The 24,022-nt window shown below is 46.2% G+C and overlaps 2 protein-coding genes across 7 annotated transcripts in view; one reads left to right on the top strand and one right to left on the bottom strand.

The window, feature by feature from the left end:
- The window catches only part of IKBKB (inhibitor of nuclear factor kappa B kinase subunit beta), a 50,219-nt gene extending 27,334 nt beyond the window's left edge, over positions 1-22,885 (top strand). Inside the window, exons 1-22 of one of the 3 annotated variants that reach the window (XM_045005186.1) lie at positions 16-147; positions 423-542; positions 1,181-1,275; positions 3,415-3,532; positions 4,350-4,419; positions 8,405-8,493; positions 9,767-9,856; positions 10,272-10,396; positions 11,035-11,142; positions 11,455-11,584; positions 14,490-14,684; positions 14,946-15,054; positions 15,451-15,574; positions 15,973-16,124; positions 16,244-16,305; positions 17,732-17,841; positions 18,105-18,154; positions 18,783-18,882; positions 19,114-19,261; positions 19,924-20,051; positions 21,811-21,901; positions 22,264-22,885. In XM_045005186.1, coding sequence (XP_044861121.1) covers positions 441-542; positions 1,181-1,275; positions 3,415-3,532; positions 4,350-4,419; positions 8,405-8,493; positions 9,767-9,856; positions 10,272-10,396; positions 11,035-11,142; positions 11,455-11,584; positions 14,490-14,684; positions 14,946-15,054; positions 15,451-15,574; positions 15,973-16,124; positions 16,244-16,305; positions 17,732-17,841; positions 18,105-18,154; positions 18,783-18,882; positions 19,114-19,261; positions 19,924-20,051; positions 21,811-21,901; positions 22,264-22,332 — 2,265 coding nt within the window. In that variant the 5' untranslated portion in view covers positions 16-147; positions 423-440 and the 3' untranslated portion in view covers positions 22,333-22,885. Of the gene's footprint in view, positions 1-15; positions 148-422; positions 543-1,180; positions 1,276-3,414; positions 3,533-4,349; positions 4,420-8,404; positions 8,494-9,766; positions 9,857-10,271; positions 10,397-11,034; positions 11,143-11,454; positions 11,585-14,489; positions 14,685-14,945; positions 15,055-15,450; positions 15,575-15,972; positions 16,125-16,243; positions 16,306-17,731; positions 17,842-18,104; positions 18,155-18,782; positions 18,883-19,113; positions 19,262-19,923; positions 20,052-21,810; positions 22,184-22,263 lie in introns of those variants that run through there. The other 2 variants (XM_045005184.1, XM_045005185.1) reach the window with 2 other exon arrangements.
- Positions 22,886-23,142: 257 nt separating this feature from the next.
- The window catches only part of VDAC3 (voltage dependent anion channel 3), a 39,735-nt gene continuing 38,855 nt past the window's right edge, over positions 23,143-24,022 (bottom strand). For all 4 annotated transcript variants that reach the window (XM_045005190.1, XM_045005193.1, XM_045005192.1 and 1 more), the window contains one exon: positions 23,143-23,663. In XM_045005190.1, the coding sequence (XP_044861125.1) occupies positions 23,572-23,663 (92 nt within the window). In that variant the 3' untranslated portion in view covers positions 23,143-23,571. The remainder of the gene's footprint in view (positions 23,664-24,022) is intronic.

The following is a 24,022-nucleotide window of genomic DNA, read 5'->3' as shown; positions in this document are numbered from 1 at the left end:
TCCTGTGAGGTCAGAGCCGGAAGCGCTGGCGGGAGCGCGCTGCTGCGGCCTTGGAGCCAGGCGGCGGCTGCTGAGTCCCGCGGGTGGGCGCGGGCGGCCGGAGCCTGGGCCCGAGACCCGGCAGCGCCAGGCTCGTCCCGCGGGCAGGTGAGGGGCGCCGCGGGGCCCGCTCCACTCCCCCCCCGCCGCCGGGCCCGGCCGCGCTTCCCCTCGGAGCGGAGACCCGGGCTCCTGGGCCGCTCCCTTACCCGGGGGCCAAGGCCGAACTGCCCCGCGCCCGGGTCTGTGACCCCCCCCCCGCCCCCGGCAGAGGGGCCCTGGTGTGGTGCCTGCACCCCCTCCCCGTGTGCTGCCAAAGTAACTCACTCACTTCCAGGGAAGCTAATAACGGGGTCTCTGCCCCTCCCCTTCTCGTGCTTCAGCCACAGGCATTCACCGCCATGAGCCGGCCTCCCCTGCAAATCCAGACGTGTGGCCCCTGGGAGATGAAAGAGAGGCTTGGGACAGGGGGATTTGGAAATGTCCTCAGGTGGCACAACAAGGTAGGGGCTCCCTTTTCTCAGGGATGGGGGAGAGGCGACTGGTCCCTTATGCCCCAATCGCGTTCACCATCCACTCGTACAGCCAGGGAGTGGGAGCTTTCAGCCGCCAGCTCGCTGCGATCTCTTCCTCTGCCTGCAGCCTAGACTGTTCCATTGTGTCCTGTAAGCAAATGGCTGCTGGCTGCTTCCTCTGATGTTGAACCCCCACAGCCAGCTAAGGCTTATGGAAAACAACCAATCTGAGAACCACTTCCTTGAGTTGTGAGCATGACAGCTCTGCTGGACTCTTGTTTCTGCTAACCTGGCCCCGGACACATTCTGTATGAAAAGAGGGGTGAACTTACATGGTTCAGAATTTAGCCTCACTGTGGAGACTTGCAAGCATGAGCCTGAAATTCACGGTACTAGTCTGGTTTTGAGGAGATTTTGGGGGTGGGGCTGGAGCATGAGCTGGTGTCTTCTGTTCTGGTGCATATTTGGTCCCCTAAATGACTGTCTCCCTGGGAAGGGCCTTGAAGATGAGCAGGGAGGATCCCCAAGAATAGCCTTACATTTTTTGGGGCCGCTACACCTTCTGTTGGTCCTCACATCTCTGGTGGAAACATGTTTTTGTCCTAACTCTCTCTGTGTCTGTGCAGGAAACAGGGGAACAGATTGCTATTAAACAGTGTCGTCAGGAGCTAAGTCTCCGAAATCGGGAGAGATGGTGTCTGGAAATACAGATAATGAAAAGGTGAGCGTTGTGTGATCCCTTACTCCTTGATATCTTGCTCAGCAGCTGAGGGCCTAGATCTGTGTGTAGAAGAGTCTGAATCCATGAGCGCGGGGAGGGAAGGGATGGTCTCTGTCAAGCACTTTGAAGGTGAAGTCTATTTCTTGACATGTCTTCTCCACTGACCGCTCCTCAGAGGGGATCTGTTTTGGTAGGAATCAGTGCCGCTGCCTTTTATTTACTTCCTTCTGTGTTTGTGCATCAGCATCATCAGTGATGTGAAACAAGCTTTAGTAATTTGCTGCTGCTTCTGCAGAGACAGTGGGGAAACAAAAGTTTTTGGAGCACTGTTGTGATAATTGGACCTACACATTTACCCTAATTGTGAGCTCAACTGTAAAAAGAGAATGAAAGCTTATAAAAGGTCACAATAACTTATAATAATATTCATAGAAAAAGGTATGAAAGTGAGACAGGTTGATTTAGTCCACACAAAAAGGCCTACTGATATAATTGAAGAAGTTTGTTAAGAGCATGCCTGGTAAACAAGACCGTGACACCAAAAATCTGGGAATGAACGTTAGTGTGTTGGGAATTAGACCTAATTGGTGGACAAAGTAATGAGAGGGTTGGCTATCCCACTTTTTACTCCTTTTGGGGTCCTTTAAAGAAAGACTTCAGGGAAAAAGTCAGTGGGCGAACTGCACCATCTCAGCTGCTACCCCCTCCATTTCCTGGGATCCTTGTCCTTTGTTACCCTGACACGGAGAGAGGTGCTTACCAGATTAGGGCAGAGAGAGGGACCCAGGGGACGTCACCATCTCTACTGGCTTTGGCTGAAAACCAAACACCACCTGGGCTGTGAGCCTTTCTCTCCCCTGCCTCCTCCCCACGTGTCCTTTTCCATCCCCATCTTATTTCTTCTCTTTTCTATCCCCCTCCTTTCTCTTTCCCCAAAAGGACAATTATTTTCATTGTTAATACCACTGGAGAGACTCTTAAACAAGGGTATCTTTCCTTCTAGAAACTCTTCTCAGCGAAAGGGAGCAAGGGATGTTAATATGAAAGCCTTAGTTAAAGCATTTGAAATATAAAGTATTCACTGTTTTCCCTTTTCTGTGCCTTCAATAAAAGGTTAAAGTGGTGTTTAATATTGTTTGTTTGTCATGGTACTAAGCAGCCTGAGGTCTCTGTACAACAAACCTTATTTAAGACTGAAACTCTTGTTAACATCTCTGGGCTCGTATATTCCATCTAAATACAATAGGGCTCACAAAACTAGACCCATGTTTTCAGAGGGGACTTTACTCAGACTCCATTTGAGCATCTGTAATGTAGCATGTGCTGTCTATAGTGCTTGTGAAGTGCATGCAGAAGGGTTTGTCATACAGGGAGATGCCTACAACACTCTTCAGCTTCCAGCTGAGCCTAGTTCAGCAGTAATGGGAATGCGGTGTGCTGAATGCAGGTCACATTTCTTGGGGGAGAATGTCACTCACACCCCTTTTCTGAGGCTAAGTCCTGTAACTTGCATCCAGATCTGCCCCTGGTGCTGAGGTCCATGGAGGTTGGGGCTGTGTTTGGCCCCAGGAGCCTGGGGGCAGTGCATGTTAGGGAGCTGCTTCATCTTGCACCTTCCTATTTGTTGTTGTTCCTGTGCTGTCTTCTGTGAGTGTCCTGCACATGCACTGAAAGCCCCATCAGTGCAAGTTACATGACTTTGCTAGGTACCCAGTTTCCAGGCTAACTTACCCCACCATTTATATCCCTGCTGAATCAGCCCCCTTTGTGCAGGCTGCAGTGGGCTGAATGCAGCCCTGACTTCTCATGGGGCTAAGAGCAGGCTGCATGTCAAAGTTTGGCTGCTCATAGAGAGAATGAGGAAACTGACAGCTGGGAGATGAGTTAGGACTAAAGCCCTGTCCTGAGGGAGAGAGTGGATTGAGTAGGGTGAAGGAAGCTTTTGAAGTGCACTAGTTCTGTGTCCGAAGGGTTAAAGTCCCATTGTGACCTTCCTTAATACCTACCTGTGTGTGAGACTGTAAAGCTCTCGTTTGGATGATCACTTTTCAGGATGCTGGCCCTTTCCGTTATTGCTGGGAGGAGGCTGAGATGAATTGGTTCCAGTGATCTCATGCTTCCCTCATTTCCTTTCCTCAGACTGAATCATCCCAATGTGGTGGCTGCCCGCGAAGTCCCTGAAGGGATGCAGAACCTTGCACCCACTGACTTGCCTCTGTTGGCCATGGAATACTGCCAGGGTGGAGACCTTCGCAAGGTGAGGCATTGGGCTGATGATCATGGGAGGGCAGGGGCTACTAGGGGAAGTGTAGGGTTTTTTCTGAAGAGGCTCAATCGTGGGTGATTCAGTGGGATTTCCCCAGCTGCTTCCACATGCTGTTGCCACCTAATCCTCCTGAACTGGGGCTGTGCCTGCTTGTACCTCCTCTGAGCAAGTGGCAGAGTTGACCCCGGATGCATTTTTTCATCCTCTTTCTGGATTTTTATTAGAAACTTTCCATTTCTGTTGGGGGCAGTGAGCAAATGTGTGTCTGTGGGATGCACACGTAGAGAGCAAGGGATGTGTAAGAGATAGAGAACAGGATGTGAGTATGGCCTAGAACATCCCAGACCAGGTCAGTGGGTGAACCTCTGCCCAGAAGTGATAAGCTCCCAGCTGTCAGCAGGAAAAAGAACTTGTTCTTTATGGTCTTGATGTTGTTTTTCTAACTTTTGCTAAAAGCCCAAATGCAGATAGTGCCCAAAGCACATGGCTGGAATTAGGGAGATTGGTGCTTGGCTGGCAGAGCCAACTGCTGCGGGACACGGGGGAGGAAGCTGTGAAGGGGTTTCTTCCTCCTGGAAGAGCTGCTGGAGAAGATGATGGCAGTTTTCCTATCTGTGGAAAGGGAAATGGTGCTTGAAGTTGTAGTTTTACTATTTAAGGACCCGATCCTGCAGACACTTACACATGTGAGTAGTGCTATTGAGTTCTGCATAGCTACTCACATCCATAAGCATTTGCAGAATTGGGGCCAAACCCAGGACTGGGGCACAGAGGAGATTAGTTTACACTCTGTTTTGATCCTCTGCAGTACTTGAACCAGTTTGAGAACTGCTGTGGCTTACGGGAGGGAGCCATTCTCATCCTGCTCTCTGATATCGGTAAGTGAACATAACAATGGCCATACTGGGTCCATCTAGCCTAGTATTCTGTTTTCCAACAGTGGCTGGTGCCAGATGCTTCAGAGGGAGCAAACAGAACAAGGCGGTTATCCATCCCCTGTCATCCAGACCTGGCAGCTAGCAGTCAGAGGTTTAGGGACACCCAGAGCAGGGGGTAGCATCCCTGACCATCTTGGCTAATAGCCATTGATGGAGCTATCCTCTATGAATTTATCTAACTCTCTTTTGAACCTATAGCTTTGGCCTTCACAACATCCCCTAGCAATGAATTCTACAGGTTGACTGCATTGCGTGAAGAAGTACTTCCCTATGTTTGTTTTAAACCTGCTGAGTATTAATTTCATTGGGTGATCCCTGGTTCATGTGTTATGTGAACAGGTAAATAACACTTCCTTAGTCACTTTCTCCATATCATTTGTGATTTTTATAGACCTCTATCAGATCCCCTATTAGTCAACTTTCTGCCAAGCTGAACAGTCCCAGTCTTCTTAATCTCTCCTCACATAGAAGCTGTTCCATACCCTTAATCAATCTTCTTGCCATTCTCTGTACTTTTTCCAATTTTAATGTATCTTTTTTGAATGGGGCGACCAGAACTATATGACGTTTTCGAGGTATGGGCATAAGAGGGATTTTATATAATGGTATTATATTTACTGTTTTATTATCATCTAGCCCTTTTCTAATTCTGTTAACTAGTTTGATTGCTGTTGAACGTTGAACAGATGTTATCAGAGAACTATCCATGATGACTTCAAGATCTCTTTCTTGAGTGGTAACAGCTAATTTAGACCCCATTATTTTGTATGTATAGCTGGGATTATGTCTTCCATTGTACATTACTTTGCACTGATCACCAAATTTCATCTGCTATTTTATTGTTGAGCCATCTAGTTTTGTGAGATTCCTTTGTAACTCTTCGCAGTCAGCTTTGGACTTAACTATCTTGAGTAATTTTGTATTGTCTGCAAACTTTGCCACCTCACGGTTTACCCCTTTTTCCAGATCAGTTGAGTATGTTGAACAGCACTGGTCTCAGTACAGATCCTTGGGGGACAGCACTATTTACCTCTCTCCACTGTGAAAATTGACCATTTATTCCTACTCTTTGGTTTCTGTCTTATAACCAGTTCCTGATTCTCTCTCATCCCATGACTGCTTACTTTGCGTAAAGCCTTGAAGGACCATGGCAGAGGCTTTCTGAAAGTCTAAGTACGCTATATTCACTGAATCACCCTTGTCCACATGTTTATTGACACCCTCAAAGAATTGTAATAGATTGGTGTGACATGATTTCCATTTACAAAAGCCATGTTGACTCTTCCCAACAAATCTTGTTCATCTATGTGTCTGATAATTCTATTCTTTACTAGTTTCAACCAATTTGAGTGGTACTGAAGTTAGGCATATCAGTCTGTAATTGCCGGGATCATGCCGGGAGCCTTTTTTAAAAGTCATCATTTCATTACTATCTGCCAGTCATCTGGTATGGAGGCTGATTAAAGCAATAGGTTACATACCACAATTAGTAGTTCTGCAATTTCATATTTGGGTTCCTTCAGAACTGTTGGGTAAATACCATCTGGTCCTGGTCTTTTATTACTGTTTAACTTATCAGTTCATTCCAAAACCTTCTCTATTGACACCTCAGTCTGGGACAGTTCCTCAGATTTGTTGCCTAAAAAGAATGGCTCAGGTGTGGGAATCTCCGTTACATCCTCTGCAGTGAAGACTGATGCAAAGAATTCATTTAGCTTCTCCGCAATGGCCTTGTCTTCCTTGAGTAATCCTTTAGTACCTTGATCATCTAGTGGCCTCACTGACTGTTTGGCAAGCTTCCTGCTTCTGATGTACTTGCAAAAGAATTTGCTGTTAATGTCTTTTGCTAGTTGCTCTTCAAATTCTTTCATTTTGGGTCTGTGGCAGCAGGGCCTGCCGCAGTCCCAATCTGGGAAGGGAGCCATTTTAGTTCCATGTGAAGTAGGTTTGTGACGCTGGATGCCTCCCCTTTAGATAGGCATCTCACAGTATTCTCCTTCCTGCCTTGCTCTGCAAGCCTCCCCAGAAGGGAAGTGGCCTCTTACTTGTCTCTGACATTGGGATGCGAAAAGCAGTGTGTTTCCTTTCCCAGTGAGAAACGTGCTCAAGGGATTTCCTGGGAGGTGCTAGGCAGGATGAGCGAGTTCCAGCTTGTGTTCCTCATAGGGATTCCCAGCTGCAGCCCATCCTCAGGGCTGGGGTGGGCTCCTCGTCTCTGCATTGACTTACATTATCACCATAGCATCTGAGACTGATGGGAACGCACGACATTATAGCGCTTGTTGTGGACTGTTTACTTTGAACAGGCCCCCTTTCCTCAAACATATATCACCCTAAGTGACCTATGGTAATGAGGTCATGCCCCCAGCACAGCCAGCCTCCTGTCCCCAAGCATAAGTATTTAGGGATTGTGGACAGATGCACCTCAACGATCTCTGCTGTTGTGGTGAAGCGTGGGAAGGAACCATCTCCATGGCAGCCAGGCCCCCATCCATGTGGCTTGTTTGTGGCTCTTATGTAGGTCTTGGCAGATGCAGTGTATTTCGGAGGAAGGAGTTTAAGAAGTGCCGGTTGGGCTGGTGTGGGCCTGGGGAATGAGCAAGAGGAGGAGCAAACTGCTCTTCTTGGAGGCACAAAAGCTGAACAGAATCTTCTCCTCCTGCCCCTCACTCTGAGCACCTCTGGCCCAGTGACAGCTTCTGTTTGCCTCCTCTGTGCTCATTCTTGGCCCAAGGAGAGGCTGAGGACTGGTAACAGAGGCGGGGGGTGTCATGCGGAGAGGACAGGTAGTGGAGGGAGCAACCCGGGGTCTAATGATCCAAGGCCCTGACCCTGGTTAGCTAGAAATGTTCCCTTCTTCTCAGTAGTACTTCCTAGTGGCCCATCTGGGATCTGGCCATGCTGGGGATTAGGCAGCATCTTAAGGGTTAAAGTCATCCCTGGAGTAGGGTGATTGTTGATGTCTCCCTGAAGTAAGGCTAGGCAGACTGATGGTTGTAGGGGAGTCTAGGGGCACTGGATTCTCTTCTGCGCTCTGTGACGTGTTGCCTCATGAGGGATGTGGAGGCAGTGGGAAGTGAGTCCCTTTTGAGTCAGTGCTGGGAAGGAAGTGCAGCTGCAGGCTATGGAAATGCTGCTAGCCTCTTCCTTACAAACAGCCGGGGTGAGCTGTGACCCCACCTAATGGCTGCAGGGTTTTGCTCAGGGATTGGCTTGGCTGAACATGAAAAATGCAGACTTTGGTCCCAATTCTCCATTTAGCCTGAATTTCTCTTGACACACAAAGTGGGGAAGTGGCTCTGATCTACCTCTTTCTCTCCCCATATCCTGGGATGATCGTGTTGGCTCAGCATAGCTGGAGTGTATCGGCCTTCCGGCCATGACTCTGTCCCCGGGCATGCCCTCTGCCTTAGGTGTGAGCCCGGACGCTGCAGAGATGGCTATGCCAGCTGGATGTGGTCGAAGTATTCCCTGGTGGGGAGGGCTGCAGCCAGCTAAAGGACTGAGGGCAACGCAGACTTGGCCTGGCACAGTGGTCACTGGGTCATCACTGATGTTAGGACAGATGAGGCTTGGAAATGCTGAGCATAGCACTTCCTCTCTCTAAGGTGGGCTTGGCCCTTACAGCCCCTCTCCCACCTGGAGCCTCATTTCCTCCCTGCTGCAGCTCCCCTGGGTACCTGTCTCCTGCGGGGATGCCAGGGGGAACTAGATTGGGATAGAGAAGGGGTTAGTGAGGGTTTTCCATGGATGTGATGGCCAAACCTTCTCGTTGTACTGCATCCCCAACCCTGTCCTCCCTCACTGTAATCTCCTCTCTCCTCTTAGCTGTGTTTGCCTTTTAGAGCCTGCAGGCTTAGGCCCTCTGGAGTAATGCTGGGAGGTGTTAGTTGTGCTGAGTAACAGCTGCCTCTCTCTGTCTCAGCCTCTGCTCTCAGGTACCTTCATGAGAACAGGATCATCCACAGAGACCTGAAACCTGAGAACATTGTCCTACAGCAAGGAGAACAAAGGGTGAGCAGGAGCCGGGTGACTTTGGCCATATAGACAGCAAGTGGAGTGTAAGGGCGGGAGCACGAAAGTGTATGTGTGTGTGTGAGGTGAGTGAGTGAGAGAGAGAGAACGAATGACTAGGAGCTGAAGCTGAAAACTTGATCCCTCTCAGAGATCTCGCAAGCTAAAATGACTAGCCCCAATGAGGGTGTCTGAACATGATCTGAGAGGTGGTGGTGGTGGGGTTCATCTTGTAATTCTTGGTATTTATACAAACTGCTAACTAATGATTTCTCTGAACATCCAAGTACTATGAGTTGTATCCTTCTCTTTCCCCCTACCACACCCTTTACAGACTGGGAAGTGAGGCAGAGAGGAAGTGACTTTGCCAAAGCGGTAATAGGTGTCAGATTTATTTAGAAATTGGCTGGGTGGTGTGTGGTTCCTGGCTTACAAACTGAGCTCAGACCACCAGATATCTCTGCCTCTCTGATGCTTCGCTAATATGCAGAAGCAAGTCCCACAAGGCTTTAGTTTAAACACTCTGTGCCTAGTCCTGGCTGTATGATGAAATGGTGGCTGGGCTGTTGTACTGTACTGCTGAAGACTGCCAGTCTAAGCATGAGTATTTGGACTGCCCTTTCCCAGTCAGGGCACCATGAGGTGGCACATGACACCTCATGTGGTGGTTCCAAGGGACCATTAAGCCATCTCTATGCTTCTCTGATCCTGGGGTCAGGTTGGACCGCGACATACACCAGAGTACTAGGGAAAGTTATGGCCATGCCCACTTTTCCCAGGTCTAACCCCCTACATAGGTGTACCAGGGGTGCAGCACAAGAGTTCTTATAATGGCTCTACCCATGTGAGGCTTCCCCCCACTTGATGGCTATGGCAGCGCTGTGCCAGCACAGGCACAGATCTGGCCATCTTTCTTGCTTCTCTTCAAGGGAGCAGTGAACATCTCCTCAGGAAATAGAAATAAACTCCTATTCAAAGACCAGAGTGATCCAGCTCTCCTAGGAAAGTCCCTCCATTCAGACTGGGCTTTATAGTAAGTCAGCAATAACATCTCCAGTTCCTTCCATCTCAAGCTCATAATGACCCTGGGGAGCTGCTTTATCTGTGGTTTTGTTCTCATGATCTTGCAAGAGCGCAACGCTGCCTTGATGCTTCCTGCCCTTCTCCCAGTGCTTCTGAGTACTGAAATCATCTGTTCTCTCGGTAGAAGTGCATGCTCTCATTGCAGAATGTGTTTTCAGTCCTCTTACTGCCTGCCATCTGTCTCTCTCAGTTAATACACAAGATCATTGACCTGGGGTATGCTAAGGAGCTGGATCAGGGCAGTCTGTGCACTTCCTTCGTTGGGACACTGCAGTACTTGGTAAGGAGTGGATTTAGCTTGTAGTGTTGCTGTGACCAGCAAGGTCTGTGGGGAAGAGCAGCAGGAGGGAGCAGGCACTGTAATCTGGCTGTGGGGTGGGAGAGGAGTCCCAACCATGCAGGTATGGATGTGTTTGGGATACACGTGCTGAAGCAAAAGAACAGGCTGTATTGTTGCTATTTGTCAACATTTGGGTTTTCATATTTCATTGCTAACTTTCTGCTGCATAGAGGGTGAGAGTTTCATTAACCCTTAGGACTGGTCAAAGAGTCCAATAAGGCTCCTGAGTGATAAAACACTTAGCATGAGCTTTCCAAAGTGATGTGCAAACAGTAATGAACATCCAAGGAGGCAAATGCAGTTGAGGTCTGAGAGGAAAAGTGGCTTAATCTTTAACCTGTGTTGGCTAACCCAGGCTCCAGAGCTGCTGGAACAGCAGAAGTACACAGTGACGGTGGATTACTGGAGCTTTGGCACACTGGCATTTGAATGCATAACAGGTTTCAGACCATTTCTGCCCAACTGGCAGCCTGTGCAATGGTGAGTAAGATGGGGCCAGAGAAGGAGGAGGAAGTCTCTGTGGCAGCCAAACTATTGTCCTGTTTTCATGGTGTTTGAGGGAAGGGGTTCTCAATTTTAGGGTTAATCATTCTTTGTTTCATGGCCTACTAGGGATTTGAACTTAGGCATTGTAAGAGCTTTCTTGGCTTCAAACACTTGACTGTCACGCAGGTTGGGTGGTTCCTGGGGCTGGTAGAATTAGTATCTCACCCTTCCCATTGGGGTGGGAGAGTTGATCCTTTCACTTGAGTGTTGAGTTGGCTGCCAGGCTCAGTCTTCCCTGGTAAATCTCTTTTGGACAGACCTACATTATCTATGGGGCCCAGTGGGATTGACAATCTTTGGGCAAACAGAATTAACCTGGAGCAGCATCAGCATATCTGCTGCCAGGTTTAAATACAAGTTGGGATGTTTTGCAGGGGAGTTGCAAATGTCTGGATAAGATACTTGGGACCGATTTTGTTAGCTGTGTGTCTGTGTTTTCAGCAGCCTCTGTGTGTTGTGAAATAGGCTAGAGGCTAATGTGGGTCCTGGGAAGGGTGAGGTGCGGTTGTGATCATGTAGAGGGATCGCAGAACCTTCTTTACTTTGTCACTGTACCTGCTTGAACTCTTTAGGCACACAAAAGTGCGACAGAAGAGCGAGTTGGATATTGTTGTCTATGAAGACTTGGCTGGAGAAGTGAAATTTTCTAGCAGTTTACCATATCCCAATAATCTAAACAGGTGAGACCCAAATGCACCCCATGGGGATAAGCTGGCTATATCCTCCTTGGAATAAGAAGGGGTCTGTTTTGTTTCTATGTCCCTGCCGATCTATTGAAAAGTTTAGTACCCAATGCACATGGTCTCATCTGGCTGAAGTTTCTGTAGATGAAAACAGGAGGATCCTGTTATCTTGCTGTAGAAGGTTCCATGCTCCTTTCTCTGCTCTTTAGTTAAGAGATTAGGGGGGAGGTCTGAGCTTCGCATCTCTTTTTGTAGATGCCAACTGAAACACGTCTGTCTTCTCTGGTTCTTCTTGTTTCTGCCTCATAGCATTTTGGCTGGGCGGCTGGAGAAATGGCTGCAGCTCATGTTAATGTGGCACCCGCGGCAGAGAGGGACAGACCCTGTTTATGGACCCAATGGCTGTTTCAAGGCATTGGATGATATACTGAACCTAAAGGTGAGTCTTGGGACTGGATTTTCATCGACAGACCAGTGTCCAGAGAGTGTGGCTTATGTTAGCCTATGAGAGAGAAGCCTGAGTCATGGGCTAGGGAAGGATGTGAGGAAACCCCATTAAGATGGGAGAGGCTGCTTTGTAAGAAGGAAAAGCCCTGCTGAGGGCTAGTCTGAGCAAGTATATCCACAAAGAGTGAGTTTCTTGTTACAGCCTGGTACTAAATAACAGTAATCACACTGAACTCTTACATCAGTAGATCTCAAAGCACTTTCAAAGGAGGTCAGTATTGTTCTCCCCAAATGCAGAGCTGATCTGCAGGGAGTAGAGTTGCAGAGCTGTCAAGTAGACAAAGAGTTGTGGCACAAAAATGGACAGGCCCCATGTTGGGAAGCTCCTTCTGTACTGAATTGGTCTATGTTGTGGTGAGATAGTGTGGATGGTTTATTTAGGCTCTCTGGGGCTGCAGACTGCTGAGCAGCAGAATGACAGAGTTTGGTCCTTCTGCTGACTTCAGAAATGTAGGACTGGAAGAGACTTGAAGTCATCAAGTCCAACCCTTGGTGCTGAGGTAGGACCAAGTAAACCTAGACCATCCCAGACAGGTGTTTGTCCAACCTGTTCCTAAAAGCTTCCAATGACGGGGATTCCACCACCTCCCTTGGAAGCCTGTTCCAGAGCTTAACTACCCTGAGAGTTAGAACATATTTTCTTAATATCCAACTTCAGTCTTCCCTTCCTGCAGATTATAACATTATTACTTGTCCTACCTTTAGTGGATATGGAGAATAATTGATCAACATCCTCTTTAGAACAGCCCTTAACATATTTGAAGATTGTTATCAAGTTTCCCCTGTCGTCTTTTCTCACTATTAAACATACCCAGTTTTTAACCTCTCCAGATAGATGAGGTTTTCTAAGCCATTTTTCATTTTTGTTACTTTCCTGGATTTTCTCCAGTTTGTCCATATTTTTTTCTGAAGTGTGGTACCTAGAATTGGACACAGCACTCCAGCTGAGGCCTCATGTTGCCAAGTAGACCAGGACAGTTACCTCAACGCTCTTGTTAATACAGTCCAGAATGACATTAGCCTTTTTTGTAACTGCATCACATTGTTGATTCATATGTAATTTGTGATCTACTATAATTCCCAGCATCTCTTACCAGTATTACTACCTAACCAGTTATTTCCCATTCTGTAGTTGTGCATTTCATTATTTAAGTGAAGTACTTTTGCACTTACCTCTATTGAATTTCATCTTGTTGATTTCAGACTAATTCTCTGATTTGTCAAGGTCATTTTGAATTCCAATTGTGTCCTTGAAAGTGCTTGTAACCTCTCCCATCTTGGTGTCATCCAAATTTTGTAAGCCTAATCTCCACTCTAGTATCCAAGTAAAATATTGAACAGTACTGGACCCAGGATTGACCCCTGCAGTGTGAACCCACTAGATATGACCTCCCAGTTTGACAGCAAACTATTGATAACTACTTTTGAATACAGTCTTTCACCTTGTTGTGTTACCAACCTTACAGTAATTCCATCTATACCACATTTCCCTAGTTTGCTTATGAGACCCGCATGTGGGACTGTGTCAAAAGTGTTACTAAAATCAAGAACTATCATGTCTGCTGCTCCCCCCCCCCCCATCTAGTAATTCTGTCAAAGAAGGAAATCAGCTTGGTTTGGCATGATTTGTTCTTGATAATCCATGCTGGATATTCCTTATAACCCTATTATCCTCTACATGCTTAGAAGTTGATAGTTTAATAAGTTGTTCCAGTATCTTTCCAAGTATCAAAATTAGACTGACAGGTCTGTAATTCCCCAGGTCCTCTTTGTTCCCCTTTTTAAAGACAGGTAGTATGTTTCCCTTGTCCAGTCCTCAAAGATAATGCTAATGGTTCCAAGATTGCTTCAGTTAATTCCTTAAGTACCGCAGGATGAATTTCATCAGGCCCTGCCCACTTGAGTAGATCTAATTTATCTAAATTTTCTTTAACCTGTTCTTTCCCTATTTTTGGTGTCTGTCCCTGCTCCCTTGATGTTAATAAGTGTGTTTGAGTATGTGGTCACTGTTTAACCAGTTTAGTGAAGACTGAAGTAAAACAGGCATTAAATTCCTCAGCCTTCTTGTCATCAGTTAGTAGCTAGGTATATAACTCTCTGATTTTGTTCCTACATGCTTGTTATTCTTTTGTACTCCTCATTATTAATTTGTCCATGCTTCCACTTTTTTATTGTAATCCTTTTTTATTTCAGGTCATTTAAAGAGCTCCTGATGGAGCCATATTGACCTCTTAATATTCATCCTATCTTTCTTTCATATCAGAATAATTTGAAGTTATGCATTTAATAGTGTCTCCTTGAGAAACGGCAAGTTCTCGTGAACTTGTTTAACCCTTAGATTTTCTTACTTACCAGTTCTGAGTTTGTTAAAGTCTGCTTATTTTGAAGCCACAAGGGGACCTAGATTTACTGGAGGTTGAAAGATAGTCACTTGGTAACAATCAAGGAAAAGTACTCTGGAAAACTATTCAGGGAGAATTAGCAATGGTTGATGTGGAAGGGCGAAGTCCAAGACACATTGGCTTCTTCCTGGCCAGCTGAGGAGAAGTATTCACAGGGATTTTCCTGTCTGTTATTCCACTGAGTGTCTGTGCCTCTCTCGCTCTGGCGGAGGGAAGAGGAGTTGCTGGTCCCATTTTCTGTGTCACGTGGCCTCCCTTCTGTCTGATGCAGGTCAAAGATCTTGGCATGATGTTGCCAAGCAGCCCTAAAGTGGCCATATGGACCAAGTGTTCCTAGTTTCCTTCTCCATCCCCTGGTCTTGAGTCCTGGCAACTCTGCTCAGCCATGACCTCCATGCCCTGGCTTCTTCCCATGTCCCACTTCTTTTCTTGCAGCTGGTTCGCGTCCTAAACATGGTTACGGGCACTCTGCACATGTACCCTGTGACAGAAGAGGAAACCTTGCAGACTGTGAAGGCCAGGATTCAGTCAGATACTGGTATTCCAGAGCAGGAGCAGGAGCTCTTGCAGGAGGCGGGGCTTGCACTATACCCTCAAAAATTGGCTATTCAGTGTATGGCTGACAGCAAGGTGAGCCTGGGGCTGAAACCTGAACACTGCTAGCCAAGCCTGCACCTGCCTGGCAGTTGACCCTGGCACATGCACTCTGAGCACCTACCCCAGCCTCACACTCCCTCCGCCCCTCTTGTTTTCACTGAAGCAGAGCAGCCCTCCCTCCTGCTGCTCACACTATCCTGGGCCGTGGCGAGCCAGCTGGCTCTGGGTTATTTCAGTGGAGGCTGCTGTGGGATACTGTATCTGAGAGTACTGAGATAGGTCTCATCTCTGCAGGTGAATGACGCCACGGACACAGACCTCCTTTTCCTTTTTGACAACCGTAAAGTTGCCTATGAAAGGCAGATCTTCCTGCGGCCTCATCCAGAAAGTGTTGACTGCATCCGTAAGGACTTCCCCTGGGCATGGGTTATTTCCATGGGGAATCAGTGCAGAGAGCTTGCTGTATATGTGAGCTTTAGGGGGCGGACATCTGCTCTTGAGTGGCATGGGCAGCGAAGCAGATTGTCATAGCATTCAATCTCTGGGGTGGGATTTGAGGGTAGAGAAGAATCATGACCTGTTGAGTTAGACTCTCAAACTGTGGCCAGTTGCAGTGAAATAGCCTTTCTAGTGCCCCATACGGGATGTGATGGGCACAGAGACTTGGCTGTGTAGGTTCAAGAGGAGGTAGCACCCTATCTCAGACTTGGAGCGGGTGCTAACTCCTACCCTACAGCACTGCTCCTGTAAGTCGTGTTTTTTTTTTTTAAAACAACATATGCTCTCTCTCTGTTTCCAGTTCAGGATCCAAAGAAGAATCTGTCCTTCTTCCAGCTACGGAAGGTGTGGGGTCAGGTCTGGCACACGATTCGGACTCTGAAGGAGGATTGTAACCTGCTTCAGCAGGGGCAGCGAGCAGCCATGTACAGTGGGGTCCCTTTGGGAAAACTTAGCTCCACTTGGGCCTCCCGGCTAGAGGGGGATAACAGGAAAAGAAACCTGCCCTACAGTGGTGCAGGAGTGAGGTGCTATCTGGGAGGGGGAAGTTCTTGATAAAGGTGCAGTTATTTGCAATTAATGGAGAGCTAAGAGCTGTGGCCTCTAACCCTGTTGTCTTTGTGCCATCTCAGCTCCACTCAGCCCTGTTCATTTGTCTTGGTGACACAGGAAAATGTGGGCTGATCATAGGTCAACTGGAGAATACTGGGATCTGTAAGCTTGAATGAGAGTGACTCTGAAAGCTGTGTGTGGGATCAGTTGGGACACTATGTGCAGCTCCTCTGGGGCTGGACCGACGTGACCCTTTTCACTTTCTCCACAGGATGAATCTGCTGCGTTACAATAGCAATCTCTCCAAGATGAAGAATTCCATGGCCTCCTTGTCCCAACAGCTGAAGGCAAAGCTGGATTTCTTTAAAACCAGCATCCAGATTGACCTGGAGAAGTACAGTGAGCAGACAGAGTTTGGAATCAGTGAGTACAGCCCCTGTGACATGCAGGGGAGTCCTCCATCCGCTCCTCCAATCCCAGCATGGTAGCTTCCTTTCCTCAAATGCAGCAGAGTAATGGACTTTTCTTTCTTCTTTTTTCAGCCTCTGAGAAGCTGTTGTTTGCCTGGAGGGATATGGAGCAGGCTGTGGAGCTTTGCGGGCGGGTATGTTTCTAGATTTAGGTTTAATTGCCTGCCTGAAAGAGGCAGCTTTCTGCTGCTACCCTGCATTTCCATCCTCCACTCCAGGGCTGAACTGGCCTGATAAACCAAGCCCTTCCCTTGTTTTAGGTTGCATCAGTTTTTCCTTGTCCACTGGCCTGTGCAGCCCTTTCTGTGTTGGGCAGGGTCAGGACAGAAAGATATGGAGGAGATAAGGAGATGATTCCTAATGCCTAAACTGAGAGATACTTGTAACAGGCCCAATTATAGACAAAAGCAATTGTGCTGTTGCTGGGGTGATGAGAAGAGGATGTGGCTCACCAGGAAGTTAAAACTGAAAAGGAAAATGGTTGGCTGGCAGTGCTCAGAAAGGCTGTAGGAATGGAAGTGTTAATACCAGATTCTAAAAGGGGATTCTTTACCATCTGCTCAGTGTGTTACCAAATACTGGGACTGAGTGACAGGCTGACTTGAGACGGCAGCTGAAATACAGAATGTTAGACCCTGGTAGCTGTGCTGTGTCTCTGACCAGAAGCCTACTGAAAAGTGATTTCCTTTGGTGACTATCCTCCTACCTGCCCACATACCATCTTTCCCCAGAATACAAGGGGACAGAAGGTTTCTGCCTAAGGAGGAGTCAGTGATCCTGTTTCCTGGCATTAGTATGTCACAGGTTGAGGTAGACTCTGGGTGTGAGGACTGGGATGTTGATATCTGAGGGGTAAGGTTAAGGGTGTTGGTGGGTGAGGTGAGAATTACAATAGTCCTTCGGAGCAGCTGAGAGGAAATGTTGTTCCCCTTTTTGTCACTAGTTGCAGGTTCACCTTAGAATGTGAACAAACAGTGTCTCTTCACCACAAGCTGAGCTATGATATCCAAAGCAGCAAGGTCATTAGAAGGGGCCAGTCTGAGGGTACGTCTATACTTACCGTCCGGGTCGACGCGGTGAGTTCGACTTCTCGGAGTTCGAACTATCGCGTCTGATCTAGACGCGATAGTTCGAACTCCGGAAGCGCCGCGGTTGACTCCGGTACTCAACCACTGCAAACGGCGGTGGTGGAGTCGACGGGGGAGCCACGGAGTTCGACCCCGCCGCATCTGGACGGGTGAGTAGTTCGAATTAGGGTACTTCGAATTCAGCTACGCTATTCACGTAGCTGAATTTGCGTACCCTAATTCGAACCCCCTTTTTAGTGTAGACCAGGCCTGAGAGGAGCAAATCAATCTACTTGTATCAAAGGGAAATATCCCATCTGTCTTTGCACAAGGCCCTTCTTCTCTACTTTTTCCCTGTCTAAGGCTGCAGGATTGTGGATGAAAAGGGAAAGCAATTCCTGTTCCATTTAAGGCCAGTTAGAACCAGAGTCCCTAACCCTGTGGCGGGCCAATGTCTGGGAGCAATGTTATTAACTGAAGCTCCTCCTCTCAGGAGGAAGATGTGGATCAGCTGGTGAAGAGGATGATGGCCCTGCAGGCAGACATTGTGGACCTGCAGAGAAGCCCACTAGGACGGAAGCAAGGGGGCACCCTGGAGGATTTGTAAGTTGGAATCCTCTCTAGCCTGTGGTGCTAGCATTTCTAGCACTGTGGCTCCTTTCTGAATGCAGGCAGGCAAAGGCTCCTGCTCATCAGCCCAGACCACAGACTGGGTTGGCAGGGCCTAACAAAAAGCCAGCACTGGACTGCTGACATAACCCAGCTGTCTGGCAGCTGCATAGTCAGGTATGCGAAGGGTTTTTGAGAGTCCTTGAAGGGGCCAATTACAATTTGGGTTCCAGAGAAACACTTGTCTTATTTTGTAGGGAAGAACAAGCCAGAGAACTTTACCGACGACTGAGGGAGAAGCCAAGAGGTAAAGAACCGGTAGCCACTGTTGTCTTGTTGCTGTGTGTGACCATTAACTGGAAAGAGCAATAAACAGTATTGAGAATTCTCCATTCCAGGCCTGTGGCCCACACTCCAACAACAAATGATCTCTCTCCTCTTTTCCAGTTCCAAAAGAGCACTGCTACCCCTACCCCAATTGTGGCAGCCTGGGAAAGAGATGAATGTCTATCAGGGATGGTCTAGACAGTATTTGGTCCCTGCCATGAGGGCAGGGAACTGGACTCAATGACCTCTCGAGGTCCCTTCCAGTCCTAGAATCTATGAATATTCAAATCAGGGAGGCCAACTTTGCTCTCTTGACCATTTGGTCCTAGCAGCTGGCTGCCTCTTCAGGATGAAGCTATTTTGGGCCCTTCTCCCCAAACTACTGCTGAAGGCATGTGCTGTAAGCAGGACTCTTGCCCAGCCCTTCCTCCCTATGGCCACAGACCCATTCCCCAGTATAATCTCTGGGCTACAGCCCCCTGCCAAGTGGCTTCTTTCCAAAGAGCTAGAGCCTAGGGGACAGTGCTACAGAAACAATGACTAATTCTTATAGTCTACTGAACTCACTCTGCCCCCACACGGTTTCTGATCTTTTTTCATCTCTCTAGACCAGAGGACCAGTGGTGACAGTCAGGAAATAGTGCGACTGCTCCTGCAGGCAATCCAGACATTTGAAAAGACAGTCCGTCTAATTTATGCTCAGCTCAGGTGAGTCCCAGAACATCCATTTTATGAAAGATAGACAAGGAACATCTGGGCAGTCTTCTCAGTTGCTCTTAGTACAATGAAAAGATGTATTAGTCTCAGTAAGAGATATTCAGACAACTTCAGATTAAGAATCCTGTTCTTCTCCAATTATTAGAAGTTAAACAGTTGGAGCTGATGGAGTTTCTAACTGACAGAGTGCAGCTGCTCATCTGACCTGATTGTTCTTTACAGTAAGACAGTAATTTGCAAGCAGAAGGCTCTGGAATTGTTCCCCAGAGTGGAGGAAGTGATGAACCTGATGAATGAAGATGAGAACACAGTTGTCAGGCTTCAGGAAAAACGACAGAAAGAATTATGGAATCTGCTGAAAATTGCTTGTGTGAGTGAAACAGAAGTTAATGGGGCCTATTAACCTTCTCCCCCCCCCCTCCTTTTGATGGTAGAGACCTGAATATAGCTGCAGTTGTTCATCCAAGAGCCTGCACTGGTTTTAGAACCCCTTCTTTGAAATGCTGTGGCCTGCAGCTATTTCATCACCAGTGTTGGGAATTTCACATGGGAAACCCTCCTCCCTTCTCAACACAATTATGCTCTGCTTTGTTCTTTTCCAGGGCATTTATACATTAAGGGGTAGGTGTGGTCCTTTTTAATTGCTATAACGAACATACTATAAAAGATAAATTGTTGAATTCTGAGGGAAGATAATAGAACTGCAGTCAATATTCTGCAACTCTAGTGGGGTGACCAGCTACCAAGGGTTGTATGAAGTCTGTACGGGGCTAAAGGTAGCACCCAGAAAAAATGCTGTATAGACAGAGACCTGAGATCACATTTCTTCTGACCTGAAGAACATGAGGTAAAAACTTGATATCCTTACCTCCCTCTGTTGAATTTGGTTTAAAAATCTGGGTCTAACTTAGTATTAAAGAAAACCCCAAATCCTTACTTGCCATTAAGAGAAATGGCAGCACTTTCTCCTGGAAATAAGTTTATGTAAAAATAAAATGCATGCAGCAATCTGAATCTGCCTTTTCCCTTCAGAGTAAGGTGCGTGGTCCTGTCAGTGGCAGCCCAGAGAGTATGAATGCATCACGGCTTAGTAACCCAGGTCAGCTGCTGTCGCAAGTCCCAGCTGTAACTTACAATTTACCAGAATCTATCAAGAAAAGGTAAAGTGAAGAATGATGGAGTTACATCCATGCATAAGTTAAAGGGACACATTGTTTATCTATGGTTACAGCTAACATCTAAGATTACTATTAGCTGACAAGGATTTTTAAGATTACTTTGGGCATGTCTACAGTAGAGTTGAAAGGTGTATTAAGTTCCAGCTCAAGGAGACATACACATTGTTACTCCTGGGGGAATTCTGTGCCAAACAATTAAATTTGCAAAATTCTGCATATTTTATTTGTCAAAATAACACAATATAATCACACCAGTTTCAATTATTTTTGGTAATTTATTTCAAAATACCTGTCAGCAAGTATGTCTGTAACAATACAGACAAAAAATTCAGAAATGTTTTTTGACAAATAGATTCCTTATTAGCAATATTAATACAGAACTCTGTAATTCATTTAAACTACCATATAGAACCATATTTCCTCTTCCCCCCCCCCCCCCAAAAAAAGTAGTGCGGAGTCAGGGGTAATGGAGGAGCTGAGGGAGAGGGAAATAATTGCTGGGAAGGAGCCTGGGTGTAAACTTGGAGGGTGGGAAAAGTATGGAATGGTATTTTTGTTTTGTTTGGGGGGGTGGGGTGGGGGAGAAAGAAAAATGGACTGTTAGGGAGTTTCCCCCATGCAGACCCTTAGCCTCTCCCAGTGTCAGGCACATGTGGCCCAGCACCTCCACTCCTATTCAGTCCCTGCCCCAGTTTGCCCATCTCCATTAGCCCTTATGAGCCCCTGTCTGACCCCCCCCCTGTGTCACCTGACCCGACCTGCTGCAAAGGCAGCTCTGCAGGCTCTCTTCCCTATTTGGCTGGGAGCTACTGCTGTGTTCTATCACCACAGTGCCCTCTGGTGGGCAAAAGGCAGATCGGCAGCAACTTTTTCCTGTGCAAAAAGTTAATTGTGCACATGCAGTAGCACAGAATTCCCCCAGGAGTACTGCCTGGTAGCTTGATCAGAGGGGGTAGCTTCCCAGAATAGGATCTTATCTGAAACACTAGGTACATACTCTGTGGCTAGGCCCTCCTGCAGCTTGTGCTTAGGGTAACCAGATGTCCTGATTTTTGGGTCTTTTTCTTATATGGGCTCCTATTACTCACCTGTCCCAATTTTTCATATTTGCTGTCTAGTCACCCTACTTATGCTGCTGGGTCTATGCTCTTATCTTGTTTTAGAGAGAACACACACAACTGGAATTTTACACCTTCCAGCTCCAGTGTAAATGTGCACTTTGTGTCTAGTGGTTTCTGTCTCAGTAACAGGGAGAAGGAGCTGTGATATTAAAATTTCACTGTGAAACCACATCACATTGTGCTTTATTCACCTTAAAAACTGGGACAAGCAATTGTAATTGTGGCTGGTTTACAGCAGTAAAATAGAACCAATTCCTCCTTGGTTAATTAAAAATGTAATAGTCTGTCAGAGCCAGGCTTATTTTGCCCATTAGTCTGTGTAAGAGTCCAGAAATCAATTTCCATTAATGCACAGGGATACAAGCCTGATGCCATCCTGAATGCATTTTCTAGGTCACTTTACCAGTAAATCTTAAGGTGTCATGGACTGCAATAACACTTTTAGTTGATGTAAGTGGCAGCAACAACAGATTAGTAAAATAACATTTGCCATCAGTTTAGTCTTGCTAGCCTGAGTACATACCCCTGGTGTACAGGTACCTGCATGTGAGGATGTACCTCTAACATGTGAGACTTCCAGTTTCAATGGATGTATTCATTTATACAACTTTTCTTTTCAGTGAGGGACTATTGATGGAATCTCAGAATCTCTGCAGCCAGTTAGAAAGTGTGATGCATGACACAATGAAGGATCAGGACCAGAGCTTTATGGTAACTTCTATCACTTTAAACCATAAGCATACGTTTGGGAGGAGTGCTGGCCAAGTAATATTATGGAAGCCAAAGGGCTGTAAGAAGTTTTGAATAGATTTCTAACACTCTGCATTCACTAATTAAAATGGCAGAGGAGAGAGACCACAACAAAATGGGGTTACTGAAATAAATATTACAAGAAACTTCTAGTGTTTATGGGAAAAAATTACAGGAAAAGGGATGTACATTTTTTCTGGGTTTAAAGTTTAAATGCCCAAAATGTGCTTATAGTATTTTCCCTCTAAGAAAATCCAGTATCTTTGCTTTGGGTTGGGAAGATGGCATCTAAATGCTAATTAGTGTTTGTGCTTCATTTTTAGTCTCTGGATTGGAGCTGGTTGCAGCTTGAAGGGGAAGACAGAAATAACCCAGAACAAACCCAGATGTAAAAATCACATCAGTCACAGCTCAAGCCAGATATCTTTTTACATGAGGCCTTTAAGCCTGACAGGTTTCCACATGAAAATAAAATCCCTTGCATTCTATTTATACTGCCATCTAGTGGTTATACTGATGTATTCCTATTTTTAAGGAAAGCTGGCAGCTTAATTTTAACAGACAAAATTTTGATTACTCATTACTGTTTCTCCCCCACAAACATACAGCATGGGGGTTATGAAATTGATGAGAAATGTCTTACTCACCCTATACAACAGCAGCTGAAGAATCCACCTGCTGTGCTACCTTTCCCTTTCTGGAAGTCAAACTCCTTACTCAATAGTAGACAGTGCGTCTACACATAATCTTGTCTGAATGCCTTTTCCTGACATTTATGAAAAAGTACTGAATTTATGGATTTGGCTAAAGATGCTGGGTTGCACTTTTTCTCAAGTGTAATGTCTGTACTTACCTAATACTTGTTTCCTGTATGGGAACGAACTACCTGAAATATGTAAACTTTTGGTTTGCTTTATTTGAATGTTAAATAAAATTTTAAAGATTTTTCACTATACACATATGTAATAAAGTTTGAGAGTTAAGCCAATATACCCTTCATTGTGCCAAGTCCCTCAACTAGTGAACAATAAAAACCACACATCACTGATTCATTCTTCCTGAATCTTTACTGCTCCATGGGATTCAGTTTTGTCCCTGAAAACCAGCATCAAGCATGTTTTAAAAAAACAGGTTACCTATTTCAGTTGCATTTTTGAACAGTTCCTGCCAAATCTAAAGCAACCTTGAACACGCAGAAGGGATATGTTCCAAATGTGATTGATTTATTTCACTTTGATGCAAAACCAAAGCTTTCACTACCACACAGAGACCAATTTCATAAAAGGTCATCAGGTGTAGGACATGCAGGCTGTGATGTGATATGCTAGCTGGGATTTTTTCCTTTGTAAGGAAATACTATGCTGTCTTTAAGGAACAAATTTAAAATAACACTGAGGAACTGAAATGTGGCATAACCTTTACAACTTCCATGCACACCTTCAAGTATCTCCTTTTATGATGAGTTTACACCCTACAGCTGGGGGGAGGGGGGCACGGAGTTACAATTCTTGGGAAGAATAAAAAAATTCACACTTGAAATTTCACAGAAGAATTTTAAGGCCAAAACATGTTGGGTTAGTTTTTCCCCCTTCATCTCAAGGAACAGAGCTGCTATTCCACTTAAAATTGCATTAAGCCTCCAGCTCAAAGCCCAGCCCAACCTTGTGACCACCAGCACTGAAGTTCTTGCCATCAACCAAACCTGAGAGGGTCAGCTTCACACCTGCAAAAACAAAACAAACTTTGATGCTGATACTCAAATAAAATGCAGTCACTCATGCTATACCACAAATAAGGAATTTGGGTATATAGTAACAGCTAATACAGCTGTGCTAAAGTACCTCAATCTTTATCTGCAGTTTGACTTGGGCAGGGACTTAAATGAAATGAGTCTCATTTTAGGCACCACCTGCATACACAAGTCTATCTCAAACACCCACAAAGCAAAGTGACTCATGTAGGTCTGCAAACATGACAGAATAATTCCATTAAGACTACTAATCCTTGATTGCTTAATGGCTGCCACCTCCATAGCTACCCATTCTGTTGAATAGCTTAAGTTAAAAGATTCTTTTCTATTAA

This window comes from Mauremys mutica, chromosome 2 (assembly GCF_020497125.1).
Source record: "Mauremys mutica isolate MM-2020 ecotype Southern chromosome 2, ASM2049712v1, whole genome shotgun sequence".
NCBI lineage: Eukaryota > Metazoa > Chordata > Testudines > Geoemydidae > Mauremys > Mauremys mutica.
The sequence above is the reverse complement of the archived record's forward strand: the minus strand, read 5'-3'. Positions and strand labels throughout refer to the sequence as shown.